The sequence below is a fragment of the Ruditapes philippinarum genome, unplaced genomic scaffold (genome assembly GCF_026571515.1).
Source record: "Ruditapes philippinarum isolate M1 unplaced genomic scaffold, ASM2657151v2 ctg166_1_1_1_1, whole genome shotgun sequence".
Lineage (NCBI taxonomy): Eukaryota > Metazoa > Mollusca > Bivalvia > Venerida > Veneridae > Ruditapes > Ruditapes philippinarum.
In genome coordinates, this window is record NW_026855289.1 from 59,514 (window position 1) to 81,490 (window position 21,977).

The 21,977-nt window shown below is 32.5% G+C and overlaps 1 protein-coding gene across 1 annotated transcript; it reads right to left on the reverse strand.

The window, feature by feature from the left end:
* Positions 1 to 2,799: 2,799 nt before the first annotated feature.
* LOC132742762 (N-alpha-acetyltransferase 11-like) lies at positions 2,800 to 20,681 on the reverse strand. The gene is made up of 7 exons (XM_060731231.1): positions 20,524 to 20,681; positions 9,254 to 9,352; positions 8,679 to 8,737; positions 8,122 to 8,170; positions 7,069 to 7,229; positions 5,982 to 6,066; positions 2,800 to 3,349 (listed from the first exon to the last, which is right to left on the reverse strand). Exons 1-7 carry the CDS (start codon positions 20,653 to 20,655, stop codon positions 3,251 to 3,253), a joined length of 684 nt encoding a protein of 227 aa, XP_060587214.1. The 5' UTR covers positions 20,656 to 20,681; the 3' UTR covers positions 2,800 to 3,250.
* Positions 20,682 to 21,977: the final 1,296 nt, after the last annotated feature.

Here is a 21,977-nt window from a genome sequence, read left to right on the forward strand (position 1 = left end):
ACAAACCTTTTTATGCCCCCAAAGGGAGGCATAATATAATCGCACCGTCTGTCCATCCGTCTGTGCGTTCCCACTTAATTTGTGTCCCGACTGTAACTTTGTCATACATAGAGGGATTTTGAAATTACTTGGCACAAATGTCTACCACATCAAGATGATGTGTCACGTTCAAGAACCACGTCCCTACCTCAAAGGTCAAGGTCACACTATCATTTTGAAGTTTCACATATTCGCAATTAGAGTAAATAGGTTCACACATTTGTACCCGGACTGTAACTTTGTTATGCATTGAATGATTTTAAAATAACTAGGCATAAATGTCTACCACATTAAGACGATGTGTGGTATCCAAGAATTACGTCCCTACCTCAAAGGTCAAGGTCACATTATCATTTTGAAGTTTCACATTATCACAATTAGAGAAAATAGGTACACACATTCGTGTCCGGACTGTAACTTTGTCATGCATTGAATGATTTTAAAATAATTTGGCATAAATGTCTACCACATCAAAACCATGTGTCGCGTCCAAGAATTACGTCTCTACCTCAAAGGTCAAGGGCACACTAACAATTTGAAAATAATAGGTACACACAATCGTGTCCGGACTGTAACTTTGTCATGCATGGAAGGATTTTAAAATAACTTTGCACAAATGTCTACCACATCAAGCTAAGGCTCATGTCTGTGTGTCCCCACTTACACAACAATCTTGTCCAGACTAACTTTGAATCCCTTTTACCAGCTTCATACAGGCAACTCTTATCGCAATGGAATAATTGTATCAAGTGATACTAAAACCATTTTAAGCATGTAGAGAATATACTTCAGACAAAACAGGTGTGTCCTAAATAGAAACTGTTTCAAATTGGAATTAAAGAAATATGTGTGGCATGTTATTTCAAGTCAATAATGCTGCGCATGATATATGGATTTTGATCACAAAGGAACGTTATCATTACTGGAACTGTACAATTCATGTTAGTCATTTGAATTCCCTTGTTGGCATTAACAAGTTTAAACTGTTTTCCATTACCATTTCCTTATATTATATAAACTTAGGTTATCAACTGGACTTTCACTTGTTAATTTTCACATACATTGTATATCTGCCATACATTCAACTACCAGAAGCTCCCAAATCGAGACTTGGCAATCTGAAGCATCCATTCTTACCCTTATTTTGCTTGCAACTAAACGATATTGATATATCCCTAACAAGAATTTGTACCAATGTCCACCGCCTAAAGAAGTTTTACACAAAGCACAAATTTTGTTTACACAAAGTACAAATTTTGTTCTATTTCAAAAGACTGAGGTACTATTTCAAAAGACTGAGGTATGGATTTGGACTTCAAGTGCAAAATTTTGATCAATGCTAGATCTGCACTGATCTAAATTCATAAAAGAAATAGAATGAAATAACTTATGTGTATGTGTTATCACCATTTCAAAACTATAAAATGTGACAATTATACAAATCAATAAAGGGTATGGTCACAGGGTATATTTCATGTCTGGTCCATAACCTTTTCATTGATTAAGGTATGTGGGCGATTTACCAATGACATTTTATTTGCTTGGGACTGACTTGGCATCATACTCTGTAACAGATCACGTTAGGCTTTGACCTCCTAGTGTGACCTTGACCTTAGAGATTTGGGTCTGGGTGTTGCGCATAACACATCATCTTATTCCATTGTGAACATTTGTGCCAAGTAGTTTTAAAATCCTTTTAGAATCTATGTAAAAGTTATGGACTGGAAACAAACTGTACCCTATAACAGACCATGTTAAGCTTTGACCTCCAAGTGTGACTTTGACCTTGGAGGTAAGGGTCACATTGTCTAATTGTGAACATTTGTGCCAAGGAATGTCAAAATCCCTTGATCTATGAAAGTTATGGAACAGACACAAAGCATACCCTATCACAGACCATGTTAAGCTTTGACCTTCAAGTGACCTTGAGGCAAAGGTCTGGGTGCTGTGCATGACACATTGTCTTATTATAACAAATATTTGTGCCAAGTTCTTTGATAAATGGCTTAGTTATGAACTGAACAGACAGACAGACGGAGATCATTTTTATAAAGCATATTTTCCAACATCTCGGCAACAGATTAAATATTGCTACAAAAATCACAGAAAAGCAAACACAATTTTCTTTTTATTAAAAAACTTTTATTTCTGAAGTCCTTGTAAAGTAGAAAAATGGAAATCAAAGTTAATTTTCAGTTTTGAAGCATATTTTTCCAAACTTCAAATATTTTCAGGATTTTTTATGAACAAATAATATAAAACTGCCCAAAACCCTCCTATAGTACAGAAAAAACATTTTCATTGATTTGAAAGGCAAATAATTATACCTATCTTGTATAATATAAATATGAATATAAATACATGTACATGTACTTTGTCTTGACAATCAAATGACAGTTTTGAAAAATGTATTATAGAACAAAATGCAATCATAAATATTTCAAGAAATTTTGATAATCTCAAGCTCCTGCTGAATACATAAAAAAAAATATTTCATTTTATGTTTTATACAAAGGCATTTACTAATCTGGCAATGTGAATCATCTGTTACAAATATTGCCTATTAATTTCTATCATATGAACATAGTTTAAAGTCACATAAGAAAAAAGATAAATTTTGCTGACAATATTGTTTAAATTAAGAAATAACATTTTACACTATAAACACTAGTAACATCAAGCATAGATCCAGGAACTTTTAACAGAAGAAGGATGTAAAAAAATGGGTAATGCACATTTCAAAGGGGGTTTGATATTTTACTGAGAGCGTGTCTTGCTGATTTTCGTTCAATTTTGTGTGATTTTCAATAAATAATCTTAAGTCGAGAACCAAATCTTTGTTTCCACAAACTAGCCAATATTTTTTGGCATATTTGTGATTTTTTTTTCAAAATCAAAGATATTTATAAAATTTAGCCCATTAATTTTAGAAATGTCAATGTTGCAATTCTCCAAGCACTGCAACATTTTGCAGTATAAAAGGTGCAATTTTCTATTAACATAAATATCTAAAATTTTAGTCACATTTCTTTGAAATAATGTTGATAGCAATGAATAATTGTCACAATTCTCCAAACACTGAAACATTTTGTTGCATCAGACAAAAATTTTTTTTCTTACAAAATTGTCTTAAAATTAAGTCATTTTCTTCAAGCCGATGTTTACAGTATATTTGTAATTAAAATCTGTCCTATCACAAGTTTACATGCTATCAGGAGACTGTCACTTTCTCTAGATTAGATGCTACAGTTGATATTTCAGCTTTCCTTGCTTGCTCCATAGCCATAGCACATGTCTCTTTCTCCTTTTCCTGAAATAAGATAATAATATTGCAAGCTATACGAGCCGTGTCAAAAACCAACATAGTGGGTTTGCGATCAGCATGGATCCAGACCAGTCTGCGCATCCGCGCAGTCTGATCAGAATCCATGCTGTTCGCTTACCAACTCTATTACAAGTGGAGAAACTGACAGCAAACAGCATAGATCCTGATCAGACTGCGCGTATGCGCAGGCTGGTCTGGATCCATGCTGGTCGCAAATGTGGTTTATGTTGGTTTTGTCATGACACGGCTCATTTATAATTCAATAAGCTACTCATTGTCTATTGATTAAGTTACACAGGATCCATTTTATAATATTTTAATTACATAATTAACAAATTTATTTACGAAAATTTATTTTGGAAACTTTCCAGCTTCATTATTTGATTAAAACCTGCTTATTATGGCAACTTAGGAGGAAAACAGCCTCATATGGCAACTTTTCAGGTTTACTGGTAGAGGAAGATCTGTAAGCCTGATGAAAAGCTTGCTTGAAAACTTCTGTTCATGAAGAATTCAGAGAAATTTAATGGCAAATAGCAAGGAAGGCTCAGTAAGTGAGCTAAGCCCTCAGCGATTTAGGCACTCATTTTATTCCTGACTGAAAAATTGAATCTGGAACAGGCATTTCAATGTTTTAGTATTTAGTATTATTTCAAGGTTTTCAGTATTTAAAGTGACATGCCCATCCAAAGGTATATAGTGAGTGAACATGTGAATGTATAAATAAGTTTTCATTTTGCAATAATTCTTTTTGATTTAATTTTAAATTGACTTTGCAAAAACAATAAATAAAGCACGGATCCTAAGGAATTTTCTGTCAATATCCATTAAAATTTAAGTGTACCGTTCAGTTTATAAAAAGAGTGGGACAGTCTTTTTATATTAAAGGCAGATTTATAATTTTATCCTAAACATTTTCAAATATCACATGTTGGTCAAATACCATTTTAACAGTCAATCTTTTGAAATAATTATAAAGTCAATTCAGCTCAACTTGACTATGAAAATATGAGCATAATGTCACTTTAAATACAACGAATGATCTACCGACTGTACGCAGCCAGGTCAGAATGCTAGGATTTGCAGACTGGCCTTGCTTTATACTGGTGGCAAAGGCATGTCACTTTCAGTTCCAGGTTAAGGATTTAATAAAAACACACAAATTCTTACGAAACAAAAGCTCTGAGCAATAGAAATACGTGTAATGTAAAGCTTTAAATTAACTCGGAGGTTTTGCATATCCTACAAATATGTTATGGTGTCTTAATGTTTTGTAAACTTTAAACAAAACATAATTTCCAGCATATTTCCTGAGTTTTGTATTAGAATAAGTTTCTGAAATTCATTAAGATTACTGTGGACTATATTCCAAGCTCTTTTTCATCACTTAATGTCTAAGAGCTTTGGAGCTGGAGCCATCATTATAGCACAGTGATTCCTTAAATCAGACTTTTTAAAACAGTTAAGGTGCAGGACCACTGATCATTATATTCAGTATCTACCATATAGTTCTCAGACTAAGGGAGACAACTCTCAATTTTCTTTTCTTGCATAATATATTATAGTTACCTATTTATCTAAGCAGGTTTAACCATCAATCTGAACAATACAAAACTTTTTCTCAGAGTTAATATGAATTAAAAGTATTCACCATGTGACTTCAGAAAAAAACTGAGGGTGTTATCTTTGTATAAAGAGTAACAACCAATGTATTTATTGACATCACATGAAAAATTAAAGTAATAATTCATTTTGGTAAAATTAAGATTGAAAAATATGTCTATCAGATACAATTTAAGAACGCCAATTGATGCACACTTGTAACAAAATCTGAAATACAGTCAACAGGTTAATATCTGTACTTCCTTTTTCTACATACATAATTATATGTATAACCACGATGTACAATTTACTTTTATATCTATACATTTTCTTAGTTTAGGTGGACTTTTACATGATATAATGGAATAATCTAAGTCAACCAATCCAAGCATCTAAAACAATATTTTTTACATGTTTATTTAGCGTAGGTTAGACTGAAACTCTGTATTCATTTTGTGTATTCATACAACTCTCATTGAGTTTGAGGTCCTTCAACAAAGACTGATGGAAAAGAGCCAAAAAGTTGAGAATGTTTAAACCACAACAGCCAACTGAACTAATATCTGGGACAGAAAGATACACATATTCAGTCCTAGCCAATAAGAATAATCTTATGAAAAAGCTCAAAATTTTGAAAATGTATTTAAAAGTAAAATATTGTGAGGTGAACAAAGAAAGTAATTTACACATCAAAAATGGCACTTAAAATCCATGTAAATTACCAAAATGAGTCAAAATATGCAAAAAAATGGCCCATACTGCATTAGTCATGCAGAACTAATAGGGTGATGAATACTGGGTCATAAATTGCAAATAACATGTAAATTATTACTTGATTCATAAATCTTTTACCCCTCTTGAAATCTTTTTACAATTTCTCAAGTCTTATTTTCTTGAAATATCTCACGGCATGCAGCTTTAAGGATCAAACTTAAATATATTTAAATAGTTTGAAAACAAATATACTGCTACATAAAACACTTGGTATTGTTATTTACTTCAAAACAAAACTTACAGTAACTTTAAATTCTGCTAGATCTCTTCTCATGGCATAGGCATCTTCACCATCTGCGTAATACTTCGGCTCAATTTCACTTATTCTGTACACAAATAGAAAGAGATTTTAAGAATTTCACTGACATTTTAGTAAAACAATTTAAACTTTCAGTGGCAAAAAAACTAGCGTGCAAAAGATTAAGTCAATTAACTTAATATTTACATTGGTAAGTTTGTTTTATTGAATAAAGTACAAAAAATTTACATGATGTGCAAATTGGAACTTCGCTTTCAAGTGTTTCTAAATTCTTTACCTTTCTAAATTCTTTACCGTTACTTTCTTACTTTCTGAATGTAACATGAATCAGTAGAGCAGGATGAAATCATAATGTGCTTGTTTTATCAGAGACAACAATACTGTTCTTTGTCCAAGAACTGAAATCACGAGATCAGAAGACCAAGCAATATCCCTACTTAACTAACAAGACAGGATACCTTGTGTTTGTTTGTTTGAACAAATGTTTTTGGGTCATATTTCGGTGGCAGATCAACCTCATCAGCTTTCCTGGATAACTAACCAGTAATTACCTCTTCCTACACAAGAAACCGAATACTTATCCCACAAAATCTCAGATTCAGCTGTTGTGTACAAATGACCATCTCAATGTCCGAAATCAATTACGCCTAGCCTAAGGGTCTAACAAGCCACCCCTGGATTACTTATCAAATGCTCTTCTTATTGAGCTAAGCAGGAGAGTATTTAGAAACAACTTTGTATTTGAAACCGACTAATGAACCATGACAGTATATCATCACATTAAGTAAAGGACATGTTTCACCTTCTTGCCTTAATCGAAATGCCTACAGAGGTTTAAACATTGCTCTACTGTTCAACATTTATCAATCAGAATACTTAAAATGTTACCACAATGCGGATTTGAATTGTAGTAGTCATTAAAGTTTTTAAACATTTCACTGGAATTAATAACGATCAGGTAAAGTTCAAGATAGGCGATGTAAACTTCAGACTAGTTTGACTGGGTAAGTGATTTAAAAGTTTATGTCTAACATGTCAGTGGACCAAATGTTTTACATACAATACATACTGAAATCTCAATGTTTCTGTATATAGATGTAACGCTGCTCTGTTACTTTTCCGCACGTGCAATGAGACATATCTCGCATCAAAACATTCCACCATGGCTCGAGACGCCTGATCCATCAACTTTTTAGCTAAACCAAGCCTTCTGTATGACCTTTTCACAGCCTATTAATGGAAAATATATATTTTTAGATGCACAAGTCTCACCCTGGTCTAAATACAAAATAAATTATTTTAGTGAAAACATAATTATCAAGTTCAGGTTTTGATGCAATTATTTTAAATAATTGCATCAAAACCTAAAATTTATATTTTTCACTAAAAGGGCCACAACTCTGTCAAAATGAAAGGCAGAGTTGTCAAATTTGGTGGAAAAAAAAACAAACATATTGAAGTCATGCATGAGTCAACAGCTTGAGATATGAGAGTGCATCTTTAACAAAACCCAAGACTTTATATCAATTTTGACAAATTGCAAATCAGAGTTAGGAACATGTATGATATTTCTCAAATATGAATGCAAAAGCTTTTGTAAAGCATAATGCAAGTTTCTTACATGTTTTTTTTTTTGTTTTGTATTTTTTCAGAAATAGACAAATAAGTGAAACAGACATACTTTTACATGAAAGAATTGTGTTACCTGCACATTAGGGGAATAATAAATAAAACTTAAAAAACACACGAAAAGTTATGAATTGCTATTTACCAAATATCCAAGCTCATGGTATTGCAGTTTTACAAAAGAAGACTTAAATATATTTTCCTATATAATTCAGTGACCCAAGGGGCTGGGCCATCTTGACTCCAGTCGCATGGTGTATATAATTTTTGTAGAGGACTAAAAGGTGAGGCTACATGTACATGCCAAATATTTAAGCTCTGAGCATTATAGTTACAGAGCAGAAGACTAAAGATTTCAATTTTAAAGTCTACAATGTTTTTTTTAGCTCCTGTGACCTACTTATGCATTGATCAGACAAAGAAAGACAAAATGACCAACACAAATAGGTGTAGTCTTGCATTTTTAACAGTTTTAACAACAAAATACTCAGAATACCAGCGAGGTTATGTGGCCATGTGGAACAGAATCTTCTGGATCTTCCTCCCTATAATGAAAAACAAAAATATTCATTAACACTAAAGTTATGTTAATACCATGGTGTGATCAAATATCTAACTTGTAAAGTTGACTCTTTTATAGCTTAAAAATATTTAGATTTTAACTTGAGCTTTTATTAACCACTCATAAAACAGCTTTCTGAAACCAACTACTACTAGTGCTATGAGGAACCATGGTCATAACAAAAAGACTCTAACCCACAAGCACTTGAATGACAGGCAGACACCTTAACCACACGGCCATGTCTACCCTTCCTCATTTCAAAAATATCTAAATTATTTGGATTGTATCGCATGTTGGTATTATCTTAAGTATTTTAAAATAGGTTTAGATTTAAGAATATAAATGCAGCAACCAACAATATACAACATGGTCAGACCATGTCAATGTGCAGACAGGCCTGACTCTATACAGATGATTTAGACATGTATTTAGCATACATGTGTATGGCAAGCATTCAAATGGTTAATGAATATTTCATACACATAACTTACATTTTAGCTAATACATATCCAACAATTTTCCCACACTCGTCCTCAGCAACATATGAAAGCTAGAAAAAAAGATTTACTTTGTTTAAAAATAATTCTAAAGAATTACTATTTCAAACAACTATCCCACACATACAGACATGGCTGAAATAACTTATTTGAAAGAAAATGTCAGCAAAAGGTACTTTACAGGAGATTTTCATGAATAAGATGATTAATATAAATCTTGCTCCAGACATTTCAGGTTATTAGATTTGGCACTTAATGACTTATAATGTATTTTAAGTCATGCTAAAATTTAAACTGTTGCAATAGTATGTTAGTGTGTGGGTAAGTAGATTTTATAGATGTTGAGTTAAATCAAAGTTGTTATGTACAACAATTAAATACTTTACTTCACATGAAACTAACAAACAAAATATAAACAACATCCATATAGCTTTTTTAATACTTATATGTGAAATAAGGATCGTGTAACACTAATTAATAGAATAATCACAACTTTCAGGAAATCAAATTATTAATTAATGTTCTATTTTATTATAACTTTAAATTAAATTATATTTTGTGTAGTTTACCTGTGGCCAGGATAAGCCATGATAGAAGTAGTATTTCATCTGATAATTTTCAGGTAGACACAGTAAATTACAATGCTGCATATTCATCAGATCTTCGGGCTAAAAAAAGTATTAACAGTTTATTATTTTACAAGTAATATTTACATTCTTCAACAGTTACAGTTCATATGACAATCTTTCACCTCTAAAACAGTTAAACAATTACAAAAAACAGTAGGATAATTAAGTCTTACATACAATTACAACGGTCCTACTAAACACTGCTAAAGACTGCTAAGGACCGCTAAGGACTGCTAAGGAGCCACAAAGGAGCCACAAAGGACTACTAAAGCGGCACAAAGGACCTTAAAATAGCTCCTAGGCCATTCTTATATTACATGGTATTATTTTTAGTGAAAAAAAAATTATAATTTTAAGAAAAAATATGATTTTGGTGAAAATTTTATGAGTTGTCGGACCGCTAAGGACTGCTCAGATACACAAAAGACTGCTAGGGAGGCACAAAGGACCTTAAAATACCTCCTAGGGCATTCTTATAATACAAGGTAGTATGTTTAGTGACAAAAAATGTATAATTTTAAGGAAAAATATCATTTTAGTGATAAAATTTATGTTTTTGAAGAGTTGTCGGACCGCTAAGGACTGCTCAGGTGCACTAACAACTGCTAGGGAGGCACAAAGGACCTTCAAATCCCTCCTAGAACATTCTTATAATATATGGTAGTAAGTTAATAGACAAAAATGTATTATTGTAAGAAAAAAATATAATTTTGGTGATAGAATTTATGCTTTCGATGAGTTGCCGGACCGCTAAGGACTGCTCAGGTGCGAAAAGGACTGCTAGGGACCTTAAAATATTTCCTAAGGAGGCACAAAGGACCTTAAAATACCTGTAAGGGCATTCTTATAATACATGGTAGTATGTTTAGTGATAAAAAATGTATAATTTTAAGGAAAAATATCATTATAGTGATAAAATTCATGTTTTTGAAGAGTTGTCGGACAGCTAAGGACTGCTCAGGTGCACTAACAACTGCTAGGGAGGCACAAAGGACCTTCAAATCCCTCCTAGAACATTATTATAATATATGATAGTAAGTTAATAGACAAAAAGAAAAAAATATAATTTTGGTGATAGAATTTATGTTTTTGATGAGTTGCAGGACTGCTAGGGAAGTACAAAGAATCTTAAAATACCTCCTAGGGGCACAAAGGACTGCTAGGGAGGCACAAAGGACATTTAAATACCTCCTAGGGCATTCTTATAATATATGGTAGTATGTTTAGTGAGAAAAAATGTATAATTTTAAAAAAAATATAATTTTGGTGATAGAATTTATGCTTTCAATGAGTTGCCGGACCGCTAAGGACTGCTCAGGTGCACTAACAACTGCTAGGGAGGCACAAAGGACCTTAAATTACTTCCTAGGGCATTTTTATATTATATTGTAGTAAGTTAATAGATAAAAAATGTATTTTTTAAAGAAAAAATATAATTTTAGTGATAGAATTTATGTTTTCGATGAATTGGAGGACCGCTAAGGACTGCTAGGGAGGTACAAAGAATCTCAAAATACCTCCTAGGGGCACAAAGGACTGCTCAAATGGTGTCTCAAATGGTGAAAAATGCATTATTTAGGCCCTTAACACTTGTTTTTGTTTGAGAAATGTTGTTAAAAAAAGTGACCACTTTTTCGGCGCAGCCCCCAACCAAAAGATACATCAGGGGGTTGCCAGAAGGGGGATGTGCCCCCTTCTGTTTGGGGGGGTTTGAAGGGGGGCGGAGTCCCCCTCATCGCCAAGAAAATTTTGGACTTGTGAGAGGCTATAAATGACCCCAGATTGATCATAAGGTAACGTGTAACCAACGCTGAAAAGCATTTGACTCTATCTCAATCCATTGAGAAGTTGCAGCACTTTGAAATCAATTATGATGGAAAAAATCAACGCAAAATAGTGATTTTTGGCAATTTTGAGATGCCCCCTCGTTGCCATGGTAACAGAAAATTAAAGCCTGAGCATGTTGTTGCAAGGGCAATGGTCCAGTCAACATTTGTGCCAAGTTTGATTAGTGTTGAAGCAGTTTTTATAGTATTATAGCAATTTGAACTTGTAACGGGAGACTTTTCAATGAAAACAGCCATTTTTCACAAAATGCTCATGAAGTAATGGGTTAATGAAAAAAATAAAAAAATCTACAAAACAACAATTTTTCTTCAAATTTATATGACAGGCCATGTTTAAACATGGAAAAACGCAATTTAGAGTAATTTCAAGTATTTTCATCATTTTCTGTTAACCCATTACTTCATATACACGCCTTTTAACGCCTTTTTCACCCCCCCCTTTTTGTTGTCTCAAATGGTGAAAAATGCATTATTTAGGCCCTTAACACTTGTTTTTGTTTGAGAAATGTTGTTAAAAAAAAGTGACCACTTTTTCGGCGCGGCCCCCCAACCAAAAGATACATCAGGGGGTTGCCAGAAGGGGGATGTGCCCCCTTCTGTTTGGGGGGTTTGAAGGGGGGCGGAGTCCCCCTCATCGCCAAGAAAATTTTGGACTTGTGAGAGGCTATAAATGACCCCAGATTGATCATAAGGTAACGTGTAACCAACGCTGAAAAGCATTTGACACTATCTCAATCCATTGAGAAGTTGCAGCACTTTGAAATCAATTATGATGGAAAAAATCAACGCAAAATAGTGATTTTGGGCAATTTTGAGATGCCCCCTCGTTGCCATGGTAACAGAAAATTAAAGCCTGAGCATGTTGTTGCAAGGGCAATGGTCCAGTCAACATTTGTGCCAAGTTTGATTAGTGTTCAAGCAGTTTTTATAGTATTATAGCAATTTGAACTTGTAACGGGAGACTTTTCAATGAAAACAGCCATTTTTCACAAAATGCTCATGAAGTAATGGGTTAAATATCTCCTAGGGCATTCTTATAATATATGGTAGTATGTTTAGTGAGAAAAAATGTATAATTTTAAGAAAAAATATAATTTTGGTGATAGAATTTATGTTTTCGATGAGTTGCCAGACCGCTAAGGACTGCTCAGGTACACAAAAGACTATAAGCGAGGCCCAAAGGACCTTAAAATCACTCCTAGAACATTCTTATAATATATGGTAGTATGCTTAGTGACAAAAAATGTATTATTTTAAGAAAAAATATAATTTTCGTGATAGAATTTATGTTTTTGATGAGTTGCTGGACTGCTAAGGAGAGCTCAGGTGCGCAAAGGACTGCTAGGGAGGCACAAAGGACCTTAACTTACTTCCTAGGGCATTTTTATATTATATTGTAGTAAGTTAATAGATAAAAAAATGTATTATTTTAAGGAAAAATATAATTTTGGTGATAGAATTTATGTTTTCGATGAATTGCAGGACCGCTAAGGACTGCTAGGGAGGTACAAAGAATCTTAAAATACCTCCTAGGGGCACAAAGGACTGCTAGGGAGACACAAAGGACCTTAAATTACTTCCTAGGGCATTCTTATATTATATGGTAGTATGTTTAGTGAGAAAAAAGGTATAATTTTAAGAAAAAATATAATTGTGGTGATAGAATTTATGTTTTCGATGAGTTGCCAGACCGCTAAGGACTGCTCATGTGCGCAAAGAACTGCTAGGGAGGCACAAAGGACCTTAAATTACTTCCTAGGGCATTCTTATAATATATGGTAGTATGTTTAGTGAGAAAAAAGGTATAATTTTAAGAAAAAAAATAATTGTGGTGATAGATTTTATGTTTTCGATGAGTTGCCAGACCGCTAAGGACTGCTCATGTGCGCAAAGAACTGCTGGGGAGGCACAAAGGACCTTAAATTACTTCCTAGGGCATTCTTATAATATATGGTAGTATGTTTAGTGAGAAAAAATGTATAATTTGAAGAAAAAATATAATTGTGGTGATAGATTTTATGTTTTCGATGAGTTGCCAGACCGCTAAGGTCACTGCTCATGTGCGCAAAGAACTGCTAGGGAGGCACAAAGGACCTTAAATTACTTCCTAGGGCATTTTTATAATATATGGTAGTATGTTTAGTGAGAAAAAATGTATAATGTTAAGAAAAAATATAATTGTGGTGATAGAATTTATGTTTTCGATGAGTTGCTGGACCGCTAAGGACTGCTCAGGTGCGCAAAGAACTGCTAGGGAGGCACAAAGGACCTTAAATTACTTCCTAGGGCATTCTTATAATATATGGTAGTATGTTTAGTGAGAAAAAAGGTATAATTTTAAGAAAAAAAATAATTGTGGTGATAGATTTTATGTTTTCGATGAGTTGCCAGACCGCTAAGGACTGCTCATGTGCGCAAAGAACTGCTGGGGAGGCACAAAGGACCTTAAATTACTTCCTAGGGCATTCTTATAATATATGGTAGTATGTTTAGTGAGAAAAAAGGTATAATTTTAAGAAAAAATATAATTGTGGTGATAGAATTTATGTTTTCGATGAGTTGCCAGACCGCTAAGGACTGCTCATGTGCGCAAAGAACTGCTAGGGAGGCACATTAAGGACCTTTAGTTACTTCCTAGGGCATTATTATAATATATTGTAGTAGGTTTATAGATAAAAAATGTAATATTTTAAGATAAAAAATAATTTTGGTGATAGAATTTATGTTTTCGATGAATTGGAAGACCGCTAAGGGGCACAAAAGACCTTAAATTAACAAGCATTTGATAGTATTGCGGGCAATACAGTAGTCCCCTACCGGTCCCTCAAAAAGTTCTTTAATTGTCATACACTCCTGTGTTTTGCCATTTATAATGAATTTGAGGATGAAGTCTGTATTTGAAAATATCGACCACAAAACATAATAAAATAAGTTTGTCTATATCACAGTAATGTGTTAAGTTTCCATGCTTAGTAAGGAAATTATGTTTATACAACCTTGTCATATTATTACGATGTGGGATTTTAAAGTAAATCCTATAAGGAATGAAGAAGTTGGAGTGAAAATACCAGTTTCTCGAAAAAAATCAAAAAAAAAATCAAAAAAAGTTCAAGGGGGACATAATTCTGGAAATAGTCTTGCTAGAGTATTTAACCTTCTCAAAAATGTCGAGTGATAATAAGAAACATATATATGAAGTTTGAAGTAGATACATTAGGAAATAAAGAAGTTACTTAAAAAAGACAACATTTTTTCCCCTGAAAAATCTAAGTTCAAGGGAGGTAATACTGATATTTTTGTGCTAGAGTTATAAACCTTGTCACATATGATGTGGTTGATGACCAGAAACTTGTATTTAAAGTTTGAAGTAAACACCTTAAGAAATAAAGAACATATAGTGAAAAAGCTGAAAAATTTAAATCAGAAATCTTGAAATTCAGGCTATTTGTTGCCATAGCAACCAGAATTTTCAACATAGGAAGAAAAGAAAAAGATGTGCATAATCTCCAGACTGCCATCTACCCATATTTCAAGTTTCATAAAAATATTTTCAGTACTTTTTGAGTTATCACTGGATCCAGTTTATGTGTTAAATTTGCCATATTTTCAGACTATTTGTTGCCATAGCAACCAGAATTTTCAACATAGGAAGAAAAAAAAAAGACATGCATAATCTCCATACTGCCATCTATCCATATATCAAGTTTCATAAAAATATTTTCAGTACTTTTTGCGTTATCGCGGGATCCAGTTTTGTGGACGGACGGACTGACAGACAGACGGACAGACGGACGGAGGGTAAACCTAAAGTCCCCTCCGGTTAAACCAGTAGGGGACTAATAATTATTAGAGTATAGTAATTCTATTTAATTTTGTTTAGTGATCTTTCTATTTTTATGTATTTTGGTGTTGATTATTATGTTTTGGATGAGTAACAGGACTGCATAGGATGTGAAAATTGACTAGGTCTTTAAGTAAATGCTCTTATGTTAAGTGGTAGGATACATATATAGAGGATATTGAATGAGTGTAGTTTAATACTAAATTTATTGAAAGAGTTGAATAAAATCATATTATGCGAGCTGTGGCGAGCATAATACTGTTTTATTCAATGAGTTCAATATTAATTTAGAATTGAATCTACACAAATATAATATTCTATTTATCACATATACAAAATAAGAACAGTGAACTGTTAAAATGAGTAATTCTACAATGACGCGCCCATAGTGTAATGCTATGTTTATATATATAGCGCAAATGACGTCCTGTCAAAGTTTCTTACACTAGTGTAATATCGTTTTTATTTGTTTGGGTCGTCAGACCAAACAAATAATGGTAGCGAAATTTCAGAGTCTAATGTTGTTAATTGCAAATGCCGAAAGTAGTCCACTTTTTTGAAGCGGTTACTTCCCTTTTGTATGTATACTAAAGCCGAAAAATTCAGGGGAGATCACTGCGTAAAGATGGTCAAAGACAGGCGCATCAATTTTCAAGCAAAGTAATTCCCGAATGGTCGAAGATTTCTAATATTGTTTTATTGTATTTTCTGATCGAAAATAACTAAATACAAAGCGGACATTCAATCTCTGACACAGAAGTTTACGACAAACCTAACAACAAGTAGTTCTCAAAACAGCTTAAAACTAGCGATTTAAAAGAAAGAAATATTTTATTTTGTTACAAGTATCCATCAAATTACAACGCATTCAAAGTTAAACAATAGCGTTGGCTTATAGAATTGTCAATAAATGCACAATCACAAATTACCCGGATGAATATGTTTTTATCAATGAAAATAGAATTTATTACCGAATACTACACAAACCGGGTAGTGGAATATATAGATTCTACATGTCGGACTGTTTGGGCGAGAGGATTTTCGCTAAAATATTTACTTCAATTTTAAACAACAGGTTTACCCTGAACAAAATCCTCGAAATTAATAAGGATTACAAACCCGAAATGCAATGGAAGTTCTAAATTTAGAATCACTTGATATTATTCAGATTTCATGTGTATAACTTCTCCGTGGTACAGTGGTAACGCGCTCGCTTAGTGAGTGAGAGGTCTCGAGTTCGAATCCCAGTCGAGGAAACTTTTTTTTTTTGTTAAATTCTTTTTTAAGTGTTTTTGTTAAGGAAGTAGCCATGATATACAAGGATAAAGTGTGACTGTCGTAAAAAATGAACATAAATGATTTTTTGATGCAACTCTAGTTATGCAGAATTCCGTATGTATCAAACTCTGGTGCCTTGCAAAATGAATTATAATACATAAAAATAAACCTATACAGGAAAATGCATACAGATATACAGTACGATTTAGATTGCAAAGATCAGAAAATACCACAGAACTTGCAGCCCTTTGATTCTTTATAAATATAAATGCTTATAGTAAGCTCCAGGATTATTTACATCTGTGTTAAACAACAGTTAAAGTCGTTACAAGCCCTAATTTAGAATAATATGGTTTTCTTCAGCCCGTTCACATATAAATTCACCGTGGCTGAAGGGTTTTCGGGCTCGCTTAGGAAGTGAGAGGTCTGGAGTTCAAATCCCAGTAAAGGTAACTCATTTTTTTTCAAATTGTTAAAGTCAAATAAACATTGGATTGAATATCAGTGTTGCAATTAGTCTTATAGCCAATTTACTACAATTAAAACGCTGGAAAGCATTGGTGGCACTATACATATAATCTCACAACCTGCACCTTTCTTACATTTCTGAGACCCAAACAAATTCAGCGCCTTCTGTGCTTTGATTATTAAATGGCTTTATTACTCTCCTGCGCCGGGGTTTATGTGATAAAAATATATATATATAAATATTTTTTTTTTAAGGAACTGAAGTGGACAGATGTAACAGAAATGAGCAAATGATTCTTTTTACAATAACACTAAACTTATCTTGTTCTTATGTTGTATGATATGGAAGTAGTTAGCTTTGCAACTGTACATAGAAATATTTCACACTAAAATTAAATAGAATAATCATAACAGAATGATAAATCTTATCAGGCTATATATTCACAGAAAACTATTAAAGTAGGATATATAGAATGTTGAAGTGACATTGTGGTTAAAATTAATCAATGGTTAAAAACATAGATTCTTTAAGATCATTCTTTTTACTTCAATAAAAAACAAAACATCTATCCCAGCCCCTCATAAAACAGTGGGATAAGGATCCTAACTATATACATACATGTACAGATGGGGCTGGCACATTATTGGAAGTTAACAAGCTGTATATTGGGAGCTGTGTATTGTATATTGGGATGTGTGATATATTACAAACCAGTGGGGGTGCCAATATAGGGTGGTATACTTCAAAACAGTGGGAGGGACTTTCTGTTAGAGAATGCCTATTAAGTAGGCTGTAGATCAATTTAGTCTAAGGATCTATTGAACATCATTTTTTTATTGGCCAAATATATAGTCAATGAAAAAAAAACCCCAAAAAACAAATATATTTCACCACCCTGAATAAAGTATTTGTCTCCATATTCCAGCACATTGTCATATCACTTGACCAATATAATTATTATAAGAAATGGAAGAAGATCATAAGAAAAAGGATTTTAATATATGGTTATGACCCCAGTAATGAAAAAGTGATAATAATTAAAATTTGTTTGTAAACAAAGTCCTAAACAAATATTTTGACTATAAATTTTAATGAATGATCAGCTGTCCATTTATACTGAAACATTAACATAGAGAACTATCAATACTGGGAAATAATGAACTTATAACACTGAATCATAATAACATCTTCATATAATAATGTTACTGACATTTCACATAAATAAAAATAAAATTTCATCAATTGGTAGTAATAAATTACAACAATTTAAAAGCAGATCTGTAAATTTTTTAATGAAAATTTTTATTTGTTGGTATTTACTATTTTAGTAAATAGAAATTCAAGCTTATGACAACTTATAATTTACTTCAGCCTGTATAATATCTATTAAAAACATAAATCTGATTATATCACTGTATATTGTTTTGTAAATATATATAGAAAGTTACTGTCTGTATGATAATTTTCTTTAACACAATGGTAATACATTATCTGGAAATAAAGAATCTTCCTTTCATTATCAATGTTCTTATTTAATTCAGAACAGTTCATTCAAATGTCTATGAAATACAAAAAGAAAGGAACTCGTTGATCAAGGAGCTTGATTTTATGTATTTTTGCTGAAATTTGTTCTATTTGTTTACATTAATTGAACATTATGTACTATTTAAAGCAAATAAAGCTATTATCATTAATATAAAATCCCAGGGACTATGAGATTTGAACATCTAGTGTAACATTTCCCCCAAAAATGTAACAAACGCCTCCCTGCGGCGTGTAATTTCTGGGTTTTCGAACAAAAAAGGATTAGAAAGTCATATAATTTTTGATGTTTTTTTTTAAGGAAATGTGTTTGCATATTTGATTTAAGAATGATTTGGTGTTTGTATCTTGTTTTAAGATTGACAATTTGCAGAATATTCATCCAAATAGTTATCCTTTCTGTGATATTTAAATAACTTTATTATTTGACATAGATAGTCCATGTGCAGAAGGGACAATTTGTTCAGCCAATATACACATTTTCAACATACATGTATATGAAAAAATGCGATCGATTCATAATGATATGTGTTTGTATATATATTCTTTTTATATGTGCTTGTACATTTATATGTAAAGTCAAGATCTGTGTTCATGTATATAGATGTTTTGATATGTGTTTAAGACTGGATTTATTATTGATATGTGCTTAAACATTAATATGTGTACCTGCATTATTGTCAGGGTATGTCTTTGTATATAGTAGTTATGGTATTTTAAGGTCCTTTGTGCCTCCTTAGGAAATATTTTAAGGTCTTTAGCAGTCCTTTCGCACCTGAGCAGTCCTTAGCGGTCCTGCAACTCATCGAAAGCATAAATTCTATCACCAAAATTATATTTTTTTCTTACAATAATACATTTTTGTCTATTAACTTACTACCATATATTATAAGAATGTTTTAGGAGGGATTTGAAGGTCCTTTGTGCCTCCCTAGCAGTTGTTAGTGCACCTGAGCAGTCCTTAGTGGTCCGACAACTCTTCAAAAACATGAATTTTATCACTATAATGATATTTTTCCTTAAAATTATACATTTTTTATCACTAAACATACTACCTTGTATTATAAGAATGCCCTTACAGGTATTTTAAGGTCCTTTGTGCCTCCTTAGGAAATATTATAAGGTCCCTAGCAATCCTTTTCGCACCTGAGCAGTCCTTAGCGGTCCGGCAACTCATCGAAAGCATAAATTCTATCACCAAAATTATATTTTTTTCTTACAATAATACATTTTTGTCTATTAACTTACTACCATATATTATAAGAATGTTCTAGGAGGGATTTGAAGGTCCTTTGTGCCTCCCTAACAGTTGTTAGTGCACCTGAGCAGTCCTTAGCTGTCCGACAACTCTTCAAAAACATGAATTTTATCACTATAATGATATTTTTCCTTAAAATTATACATTTTTTATCACTAAACATACTACCTTGTATTATAAGAATGCCCTTACAGGTATTTTAAGGTCCTTTGTGCCTCCTTAGGAAATATTTTAAGGTCCCTAGCAGTCCTTTTCGCACCTGAGCAGTCCTTAGCAGTCCTGCAACTCATCGAAAGCATAAATTCTATCACCAATATTATATTTTTTTCTAAAAATAATACATTTTTATCTATTAACTTACTACCATATATTATAAGAATGTTCTAGGAGGGATTTGAAGGTCCTTTGTGCCTCCCTAGCAGTTGTTAGTGCACCTGAGCAGTCCTTAGCGGTCCGACAACTCTTCAAAAACATAAATTTTATCACTAAAATGATATTTTTCCTTAAAATTATACATTTTTTGTCACTAAACATACTACCTTGTATTATAAGAATGCCCTAGGAGGTATTTTAAGGTCCTTTGTGTCTCCCTAGCAATCTTTTGTGTATCTGAGCAGTGCTTAGCGGTCCGACAACTCATAAAATTTTCACCAAAATCATATTTTTTCTTAAAATTATAATTTTTTTTTCACTAAAAATAATACCATGTAATATAAGAATGGCCTAGGAGCTATTTTAAGGTCCTTTGTGCCTCTTTAGTAGTCCTTTGTGGCTCCTTAGCAGTCCTTAGAGGTCCTTAGCAGTCCTTAGCAGTGTTTAGTAGGACCCCAATTACAACATTAGCTACATCTGAGTATTTCTCATAAGCATCCGAATTAATAATTATCCGAATAAAGTTTAGTTTGCAATCAATCATACTCTACTTTTGCCAAAATACGTATAATTTGTCATTTATGGACTGAGAAAAACTGTTACCTTTCCATTACGAATATTCATTCTTGTAATTGGTAGCGAGGGATGCTGTAAAGCTGGGAAAACTTGTTTTTGTTTTTCACGTTTTCTCGCAACAAGTCTGAACTTCAATAGCCTAATTATGCTAAGTAGCATGGGACTCCGTATTATCGGCGTACTTAAGTTTTCCTATATGCCTGCATTGAATTTCATTCATGAATTTAATAATCAATATTCTGTGTAAAGCAGTACAAATTCAACTAATCATTACATTTTTTATTGAATGAGGTCAAAGATTTTTAATTTCAATGTATACATGACCGCACATGACAAAATACTGAGAGTACGTCGATAATAGAGTTGCGCCGATAATACCGAGTCAGAGTACAGGTAACAGGTCAGGAAAGTGAGATTTCTTGCTCTGATATCATTTTTAAAAGCAATTACTCAAAAGTTCAGCAAGCAACATCTCATATGATGTCCATTTTATGTTTGAAAGTTATCCTGAAATAAAATTTGCTGAAATTATACCCACAAATTTGATTTCTTGCTTTTGATGATAAATTCATTTTCTTCCAGTTATGCCCCTATTAAGAAAAAATGACCGAACATGACAAAATACTGAGAGTGCGCCGATAATACAGAGTTTGAGTATATTGAAGCATAGTAAAATGTTAGTAGTAAATATTTTGTTTTAAACTTTACATGGATGAAAATGACTAATACTTTAATTATATGGTCAAGGCTTCATTTAAATGAGTTACCTGTTCTTGAACATTATAGTGATTATAGTATACATAAAAATTAAAAATAAAATGAAAATTTAAAAATACTTGAAATCACTACTGCAGTAGGGCCTTTAAAATAGAAAGATCCTGTTTTTCACGTGCAGATAACTTATAACATAAGAAAATAAGATGGTGACCCAATATTTCATGTAATGATGCAAATTTTAAAAATATTTAAATTTCCGCTCTGTTCAAAATTTTCCATTTATCTAAAGTCGGCAATAAAAGTAATTATTCTGGTGGTAAACGATTCAGTCACGTTCCTGTAGATCTATTGATATTTTGGGCTTATTTTATGTTTTGCTATTTAAACATTCAATGCAAATTGAATTGATCCTCACATTTGATGCAAGCATCATTTCATCGTGCTGCACGTGTACAAGTTGTTATATATACTTTGGCCATGCATGACTGAAAATGTTTTCCGATGTATTGAGCATGATAGAAATTACGCACATATGTATAACAATATACATATATATGAGAAAATACAAGTTGATAAATCTCAATGCCTATTAATCTTCTTAAAGAGACATTTTGAACAACGTTTGCAAAAACGTCCGTTCGTCACGTGAAATAATGGTATTTTTTCATAGTAAAATATAATATTGAACATGTAATTATGGCAAAATATCACGTTAAGATTTTTAATTACCTGTTTACAGTGTACGTGTCAATTATATTTATAAT

Coding starts and splice junctions, on each gene's coding strand:
- LOC132742762 (XM_060731231.1), bottom strand. CDS start 20,655: ATGCTACTTAGCATAATTAGGCTATTGAAGTTCAGACTTGTTGCGAGA. Junction 8,171..8,678: donor GGATATGTATTAGCTAAAAT/GTAAGTTATGTG, acceptor TTTTCATTATAG/GGAGGAAGATCCAGAAGATT. Junction 7,230..8,121: donor ATGGCCACATAACCTCGCTG/GTATTCTGAGTA, acceptor TTCCATTAATAG/GCTGTGAAAAGGTCATACAG.